Source organism: Trachymyrmex cornetzi, unplaced genomic scaffold, assembly GCF_001594075.2.
Source record: "Trachymyrmex cornetzi isolate Tcor2-1 unplaced genomic scaffold, Tcor1.1 scaffold95, whole genome shotgun sequence".
Taxonomy (NCBI): domain Eukaryota; kingdom Metazoa; phylum Arthropoda; class Insecta; order Hymenoptera; family Formicidae; genus Trachymyrmex; species Trachymyrmex cornetzi.
The window spans coordinates 118,912-128,824 of NW_017300300.1; the positions used below are offsets into that span (position 1 = coordinate 118,912).

At 31.7% G+C, this 9,913-nt stretch overlaps 1 protein-coding gene across 1 annotated transcript in view; it reads right to left on the reverse strand.

The window, feature by feature from the left end:
* Positions 1-9,913, reverse strand: part of LOC108769799 (uncharacterized) — a 72,440-nt gene extending 62,527 nt beyond the window's left edge. The window contains exons 1-2 of the mRNA XM_018521000.1: positions 9,620-9,913; positions 4,050-8,182 (exon numbers count right to left, since the gene is read on the reverse strand). Coding sequence (XP_018376502.1) covers positions 4,050-8,182; positions 9,620-9,702 — 4,216 coding nt within the window. The 5' untranslated portion in view covers positions 9,703-9,913. The remainder of the gene's footprint in view (positions 1-4,049; positions 8,183-9,619) is intronic.

The following is a 9,913-nucleotide window of genomic DNA, read 5'->3' on the forward strand; positions in this document are numbered from 1 at the left end:
ATATATATATATATATATACGCACACCACACACGCACACACACAAAATATCTTTATACATATACATATAGATACTGTTAAATCTATAGTGTCAAGTTTAACATAATTTAAATCGCCACGCTCTTATTCAATATATCGTTTTATATTAAAATAATTATTAAATTTGATTGACTATGTAGTTTTAAATTTTATCATTGTTTTTAACGATTGAGTAGGACCAGTAGTGACTTACTTAATTTAAATTAGATTAAATTTGATACTGCAGATTTAACATATTATGTATTATCATTCATTATAGTACATATTTATCATTCTTATTCCTTTAATAAAACTTTATAAACACATTTTATGAAATTAAATTGAACAATGTCCTGGCTTGTTTCGAGCTTATAATTAGAATAACTTAAATTAATATAATTGACATAAAAATATAAATACTAAATAATATTTTAAACAAACATTTCGGCTTACAAAGCCTTCTTCAGTGTTAAAACGCAGCAATACAATATTAAATTAACAAATCGAGTAAATAACAAATACAATGAAATTAAAGAATCATCAGTGAAGTGTCAAAGAATTCAAACGTCAAAAAGTATTATGACAGATTGCAATTAGATAAGAAGATTTAAAATACTTCAGTCAGCAGTGGATTACATTGTGTCCCTCGATAAAATAGCTTTGCCAAATTCCTCGGTTGACATTGAGAATCTAGTTTGTCTTAGACTTGTATCAAACGATTTAAGAATTCGTTAGTTACGAGTATTTTATGATATTCTCCAATCGTTTGATACAAGTCTAAGACAAACTAGATTCTCAATGTCAACCGAGGAATTTGGCAAAGCTATTTTATCGAGGGACACAATGTAATCCACTGCTGACTGAAGTATTTTAAATCTTCTTATCTAATTGCAATCTGTCATAATACTTTTTGACGTTTGAATTCTTTGACACTTCACTGATGATTCTTTAATTTCATTGTATTTGTTATTTACTCGATTTGTTAATTTAATATTATATTGCTGTGTTTTAACACTGAAGAAGCCGAAACATTTGTTTAGAATATTATTTAGTATTTATATTTTTATGTCAATTATATTGATTTAAGTTATTCTAATTATAAGCTCGAAACAAGCCACGACATTGTTCAATTTAATTTTTTAAAATATACGAGCATTTTACTCTAATTTTAAATCACTTTTTATAAGTTATTGTGCCTTTTATGCCTTATTTGTAAGCATTGTTTGCAAATTTTTTTATTTGTCGTATATCTCACTTCTATAGGATATACTGCAAAAATGCAAAAATGCATGGTTTAAAAAATTTTTTTTTTAATACAAAAAGTAAATATTTTGAATTTTAATATTTTTTCGTAGTAGTAGACAGCATAAAATTTTTATTGATACAGTTTATTTAGTTTAAACATATAATAATATTAATAATTAATACTTGATAAATTAAGTTTTTTTTAGGTGTGGCGTATCTACCGAAGTTACCCTAAACGTATTTCATAAGTGCTTGTACTGTTTAAGATGTCTAAAACAATAAAAAAAGAAATTTGGGCTAGTGGGAATCGGCGCTGTAAGTAATGCGCAAATATTTAAACTAGCACTTAATATTAAATTATTTAATGTACTTCTTAAAAAATATTTCACAATTAAAGTACACTTCTATTAATTTTTTAACCATCTTCAGTCGAAAATAAAATGATCGTAGTAAACTCTTATGTTAGACTACGTTATTCGTTACCCGGTCTTTAACGCAATTTCTCTTTTATAAGATGGAAATTATCCCACAATCACTTATAAAGATGGATGGTCTCAAATGAATATGATAATATTACTAAATATGTAAAATTATAAAACAGTAAAATATAAAAAGGGAAATAAATAATGTTTGTAGAAATTAATTAATCTCATGGAAACACAAACAGATGTACAAACATAAAAAACGTATGTGATGTAAATGTAAAGTTCAAAAATTTAAAATATAGTATATACAAAGTTAAAAATCAAAAAGATGTAGTAACACAATTAGTAATTGCTAAAATAAACAAGTAAATTACAGAATGTGGACCTAACGGTTACAAGTCAGAAAATAAAATTAGACTTAATGTCATTATTAAGAATAAAATAAAAAAAAAATGTTGTCAAAACAAGTTAAACCATTACGGTTGTTTAAATAACGGCAATAGGTTTGGTTAAGCAATTTAGTATTTATTTTCAGATTAATGCAATTATTTTGACGTTTGATGTTTATTATTTCTAAAATAAATCATTTATTATAATTCCGCTCTATGTCAAAAATTTCGATGTTATCCTAAAGTGCGTTCCGTTTTACATTTCATCATTTGTCCTTGTTTAATATTTGATAGACAACAAGAATTTACTAATGCTTAAATTCTAATTGAGAAAAAAAAATTGAAGAATTAGATATTAAAGTGCATTGATTAAAAAAAGAATATGAATGAATGTTTATTACTGGCTGCAACATACGATAGTTTTGCTTTTGATACGTCCTACTTTGCATACGCTGTCTAATCTTTTTAGTTTTCATTATTTTTAATATATTGTAGGTTTATATTCAATATTAACAGAAAGATTTAATAGATATATTCAATATATGTTTTACATTGCATAGGAATCTGTCTGATCTATTCGGTATATATTATTTTTAGTATGTTATAGACTCACATTTATATTTAGTAAGGTGAAGATTTAATTTAATACATAAAGAGCATGCACACATGTGGAAAAACAATATGTTAAATAAATTTTTTGTTAATAAAATTTTGTTTTTAATAAACAAGCGGCGGCTAAATTGTTTTAATTGTTTTCAGGGATATGTGTTTGATAATATATGTCATGGTCATTGACTTTTGAAGGGCTTGACCTAATGTTTTAAAACATATATATAGGAAGGGCCATAGGTGACTGTCGATGACTCCAACATCTATCTGTCCTTGTCTAAATGCTTCACCATAATGCGCATGCGTCGATTATTATTATGTAGTGTTAAGAGTATTGTACTCTCACCTTGAATATACACATACACGTTCAAAGTTCGCATATAAATCACGCGCAAGCGCACAGCAAACAAGCTTTCAGACAAGGACAGATAGATATTGGAGACAATTTTATTACATTGATCAGATACGGTATGACCCTTTTAGTATGAATGTTCTAAGCCTAATGTGAATGTTTACCCATGATCAATGAAATTGGTCAATTCTTTCTTCATCCGAGATCTCGGATCGATTTCTAGCATTGTAGACACAAAGTTTAATAACCGAAGTGCAATCTAGTTATAGAAATCTGTGATTGGAAGTATGAATAAGATTTGAATCAAAGCTCTATTTTTAGATTGATTTTATCTAGATTTACAAGAGTAGTGCATTGTTGTAGCTCTTACATGCCGACCACGTTTTCCTATTATAGTTAACCCGCTATTCTTGTAATCTAAAGTTCTAATTTGAATTGCAGACATCTTTACGTGATGAGGTGTTTTACTTGTTAAAGCTCATAGGAGTTATAAACACGATAATTTTTACATTATAATTCTAAAAATTATTAACCTTCAACGCTCTTTAAAGATTAAACTATAGCTTATAAAAAATTGTGTTTATTGATACTTTTGATCAGCTTTAATTAAAATTATAAGATATGAACAAATTCGGGAGATAATTTCTTATAAGGTATAGGCGGAATCATTTTATGTTCAATTTCTTAATTAATTAAAAAAATTTTACTTTTGTTATTTATGTGTAATATATGTATATTGAATTGATAATACTTAATTATGTAAATCTGAACTTTAATGATAATTAAATAAATTTGTACTTTAGTGTTTATATCCCATTATCTTTTTCCAATATAATTCGAGAATAATTAATTAACGATTTTGATTTAGTTTTAATCATCATTTCTAATGTGTCAAAAATTATTTGGAAAATCATTCTCATATATCACATCGTCAAAGTATTAGATCCTCCCGAAAAAAATATTTAGAATTTGTTTAGATAAGTTTAATGGCAAACAATCGCAAAATAAGTACTCAAAATTCTTGGTGAACCATCAAATCCGGAATCGTTGCTCCTTGTTGAATTCATTCTCTTATGTTCGGAATCATCATTCAGTTCAACGCGAGTTGATCCATTCTCGTCCGTACTCCTCGTCGTGACAGTACTACTCGTCGTACTTTCAGTACTGTCGCTACTGATGGACGGTGTTCGCGAGTGATGCCGTCTTCTCTTGATCTTTGCCCGTCTGACTTTGGAGAGATCCCGCGGCGTAGCCGTAAGCAATGCGGACGGCGTCGTGTAAAACATCTTCATAAGATCGAGTGGCCGTTGTAAGGGTGTATTTTTCGGGCTGGACTTGGGAGACGTTTTTGGCAAAATTTTCACTAGATGCTGCTTCTCGGGGACGAATTTTGTGATAAGCATATTCCGTTCATTCACTGACGTTATTAATTCATTATTACAAATCTCTTTTAGCCCCTTCTCACTTTTTTCTAATAATGCCTTTTTAGTTGATGGTTTCTTCTTTTTAATCGCACGCTTCGTTTTGGAAGATTGCAGAGGACTAACGCTAGGACTAGTGACCAAACTGGTTTCCTCTGAGACAACTGGAGTTTTGATATCGTTTATGTTTGTCAAATCGTCCTGATTGCTCCATCTTGAAATTTTCCTGATTAAAGAGGGATCGAATGATAACTCGTTTGTTGGAGTGCTCGGATTTTCATGTTCCTCCTCGACTTTTCGATTGTCGCATTCTTTGAACAACTCGGGTGCTTCAATTATATTTATTTCCGGCATGGTAACCTCGACTGAAGTAGTCACGGAAGTTGTACCGAAATTGTTGCACTTCAACGTAGCTTTCTTCACGGTCGGACTTATGTCCTTAGTGTCAATCACTATCGAAAAATTCTTCTTTTTTGATGGTATATTTTGCACCGTCGGTATGTTTCTTTCGATTTCCGTTACTTTTGCAAGTTTCTCTTTTTCCGTTTTTTCTGATCTTAAAGAATTCGAAACAATTTTCTCTTTTTCTTTCTCCTTTTCAAAGACTATATTACTAAATCCGTCTATCGACAAACTTTCGAACGTCGTAGTGCTCATTTTAATGTCAATCTCAGTTTTCCTTTTATTATCTTTCCTCTTCGAATTCATCGAATTTATGTTTTCTTCAATTTTAGAAGTACTTGTTTCGCGGAGAGGAAATCTGTTTTGTTGCTTCGATCTCGTCATTTCAGGACTATCCGGCGCTTTGATTTCGCTCCAAAAATCAATGGACTCGGTAGAAGTGCTTCTCGATAATATTGCACTTTCATCTTGAGAGTTATAACTCGGGTCGATTTTCATTGATTTCTTTTCTGTTATTTTACTTACAGGTTTTGTCTTTGACGTCTTCTTAACAGATATATCCTTACCTGTGGCTTTTTCATCATTAGATATAGACTGTTGGAAAACCTTGGAAATATTATTCGCTGAACGATCGTTTATTAATTTTGAAGAATCAACAGAAATGTTTTTTTTCAAAATCCTTGTCTCATCATTAGCATTATTGCACAAAAATGATTTTCCATCTTCAATTTTTATTATGTTAAATGCACCTGAATCTTTTCCAATATTTGACAAGTTCGCAATGCCATTTTCTTTTATATTGTTTTCTAAGAGCATCGGCATTTTACTCTTGAAACTCGATAAATCTTTCAAAGAATCCTTTCCTACGTCAATACAATTAATTTTTTTAATTGAATCAGTCTTTAGTTCCGGTTCTTTTGCATCCGCTGTTGTTTCGGTAATAATCATTTCAGTTTCGATGTTTGATGAATCAGTTGTTTTCAAGGTTAATATATTTTCGTTAGTCCTTTTCGCATTGTTTCTCGATGTTTTCGTCAGACCGACATCTTCTGCCGGCTTAATATCTGCTGCTAGTTTTGCCTCGTCACAGTATTCACTACTATACACTTTGTCATTTGTTTCCTTGGGCAAGGTCGTTTCGTTAGCCTCTAATTTTACTGCATTATTGTGTCGAGTTGCGTCGATTTTAAAACTTAGTTTATACGCGTCTACGCTATTGGTTCTCTTCGAGGTATTGAAGGAAGAAACTTGCGCCAAGTTCGATGTTTTGTTCATCTTCTTTTCCGGCAATACGACAGCGACGGTCCCGACGTCATGATCACTTTTCAGCGAGTCCGCCTGATACTCTGCAGTCTCTCGTAACGGAAGCTTTGGCGCTTCTACGGCATTATTTCTATCCGTATTAATTTTAGACAGTTTTGGCAGACGACGAGTCGCGCTATTTATTGTTGTGAGCATCGTATCGCTGACGTTGTTTTTACCAACATTATCGCTGGATTCAATTTCTATAATGTTTTGCTTTATCATATTCTCGTTGTGCGGCATCGCCAAACTCTTTAGCGTGACTTTTTCCGATATGAACTTATCACTTTCAACGGAAGCGACAGAATTTTTTATAGCAAGTACTTTCGGTGTTTTGATAGTTGAATCGACTTCTAAGTAGTCAAATATCTTCTTGGTAATATTATCAATCAAATGATCCTTCTGACTTTCGTCATTTTTTATATCCGCGATGAAAGTGTCTTCCAATATTCCTCGAAAATTTTCCATTTGCGAATCGTTTCTCGATGCGTTTGTCGAAATGAAAGCTAAAATGTTCGATTGTATGGGAGTTGTCTCAGTTTCCTTTGAGAACGATGAATCTTCAGTAACGATTTCTTGCATATTGCTTTTTGTTGCTAAAATATTAGTATTTCGGTTATTCGACGAGTCATCTTTCGATATGGGAATACCATTTCTTGCCAAGGATTCCGTATTTTTAGATTTATACACTGCCTTTTTTAACGCTTTAAAGTCTTTAATATTATTTTTCATTTGAATCTTGCAATTCGGCTCCGCAGAATCTACATCTGTTAAACTTTTTGATATATTATTTGTAAGAATATTATTTTCGATGTCGACGAAGCTATTCGTTAGGTTCAATTGATTTTCATCGGCTTTCACGTCGAGTTTCTCGATTTCTTTGAGTTTCTTGTTAAATTTTTCCGTAGGTTTTTTTATCGTCAAACACACGCTATTTCTCGATAGATCCTTTACGTAAGATTTTTGCACTGTCAACACGACTTGCGTTTCTGCTTCATCTGCATCGTTCGAGATAACATCCGTTTCGTTTCCAGTTCCAAATCTGTTAGGAATGGAGACTCTTATACTCTCCTTAAATTTCTCATCTGGCGATTTGCACCTTTTCTCTGCATTTGTATTCACCCAGAATGTGGAGAAATCCCCGGCACTATTACATGCCTCGATCTTATATATCTGAGGTCTTGACTCATCATTCTCTGTAATCTGCGAATCAATAGAAATTTCACTAGAGGTGCTTGATCGCCTTTTATCAATCTTATCGGTCGATGATAATTTATCAACAAATCTCTTTTTCTTTGTTTTTTTCATAGCTTTCCTTATCCTTGTCATAGCCGCTTGTTCTTTCTCCTGAATCATCATATCAGAATCGATATTGTTCGCGTAGGGATACTCGAGCAATTCTTTTGCTGTCGTTCCCTTTTTAAACATTAAAGTACTTTGACGTGTCTCATTCTCGATCTGAGCTTGCTCCTCTGCTACGAGACTGTCTAAGACTTTCGCCTGTACTTGCGCGTACGCAGCCTCTCGTTGCATTTGCTCGGAATTGAGTTGCAAATCGGCGGAAGATCTGCGTCGCGTGAATCTGCGAGTGATTCGCTTTCGTACAGCTTCTCGCTCCTCAGAATCTTCTAAACGATCTAAATTAATCTGATGATCTAAACGTATTCCCTGTTGACTATTATCGTTATCTACTAACTTCTTGTCCTTAATAAAAAACTTCTCCATTAGAAGTTCACCCACTGACTTTTCATGCTTCTCGTTGTGCTCGCGTAATGCTGGATTGTCTTTCAGGGCCTGCGATCTGATCTTGATAGTCGGCCGATCGCGACGTAGATTTCTGGAAGGATTCCTATTGTGCGAGAGTATTCTGGGTGATGAGACATCGATATCCGCCGTATCGATCACTCGTCTTGCTGATCTCACAGAGATCGGCGAGAAACGATGCAGATGGCTGAGTGGTGATTCGGAAATCGTCGACAAATGCGGCGAGAAACGCGACAACGAAGTGTGAAAAGGCATTCTGTGCGAAACATCATAATCTTATAAATACAATAAAACTTAAAAGCTCAATCGAAATAAATCAAATATGAAAATATGTAATGTTTCGTTGAGCCAGCCATTGGATGTATGTGTGGACAATGATTTATTCAATTTGAATGTACATTTAACTGGAATAAATCATTGTTCACACGTACATCCAATGGCTGGCTCAACAAGGCATTACATATTTTCATTTGATCATTATCTTATTTGGAATTAGTGAGTCATAATTTAAATTTACATAAACTAATTTCTGTTTGGCGGATATTTTTCTCATGAATCGTTCAACATGCTTATTTCATATATAAATGGTATTTCATATATAAATGGTATAAATATTCAGATTACATCATTTACAAAACAGAATCTGATTAGAAGTTCGAGTCTTAACCCTTTCAGATCTTACGTACATTGTAATATACATCAAATTTAAAAACATTATTCGTTGAAATTATTTAATTCTATTTACATAATTTAAGATCTGATGTACATAATAATGTATATGTTGGAAAAATAATAAAAATTTTGAAAACAATTGTTTAGCGAGAATTACTTATTAAAGTGCGAATTTAAATTAAAAAATTTTTAACATGGTTTAAATAAAATCAAGTCTGACGGGGTTAACATAAATCGTATCGAAAAAATATTACAAAATAATATAATATATATATATATTATTATTTATAAATATATTATTAAAAATATATTTTGAATATCTTACAACAAATAAATATACGCGATTTATATATGTATAGGTTTATTAACGTCAATTATGAATTTAATATTTATTACTTCTGTGATGATCATCGGTTTATACCATAATTAATTCCCAAATTCATCATCATTGACTGCGTTTAGCAGAAAAAGCAGCTTTGCAACTGTTGCAAAATTCTTGAATATGATTGATTCATACATTTAGATTCAGTAAGGAACTAAGGGCAAGATATTGTCATCAAACGATGATGAGTGATGTAATATGCCGTACCTGACGTAGACTTGTTTGTCTTACCAAAGACAGATTTCACTTGTAAGCATAACGTTTTATGTGTTTATGTACATATTTTATAATTGTTTTTAAAATATTTTTAGTACTGAGTTTTATGATGACTTTTCTGAAAAACTATAAAAGTTTAAATCAAAATCAATTCCGATAATAAATATATAAATTTTTGCAATTTAAAATTTTAATTCGTCTATAAGCAAGTCAAACAATAATTGTCGATTTAGCTAATTTTCAAAACATATATACATTAACGACCTTGAGAAAGATTTCCACCAATAAACGCCCATTCGAATAAAAAAAAGAACATATTTTGATCCAATAAAAATAAACTACAAAAGAAGCTACTCCATTAAATATTATTTATAAATAGTAATGTTTTCAGTCGCATTAAATTAAAATTGCCTTTATTCTTACCGTACTATTCCTGTCATTAACGAACTGTGATTAGCGTAAGCTCCTCCTCCGTAATAGTACGGCACATCGTTATAGTACGGCATTTTTTTTTATATCTTCTTCTTCGTTTACACTAAATAACAATAATCACAACGATAATATGGAAAAACAATGATAAACAAGTTCGCGAGAAACAACCGACGCGTCAGTCAAGAGGATGACTGAACAACTGCGTTATTTTGCTTTTAGAGACAGTGGACCGGTCACGTAAACGCGGTAGCTCTCAGGTGTGCGAAAAGCAAAGCTGTTCTCACG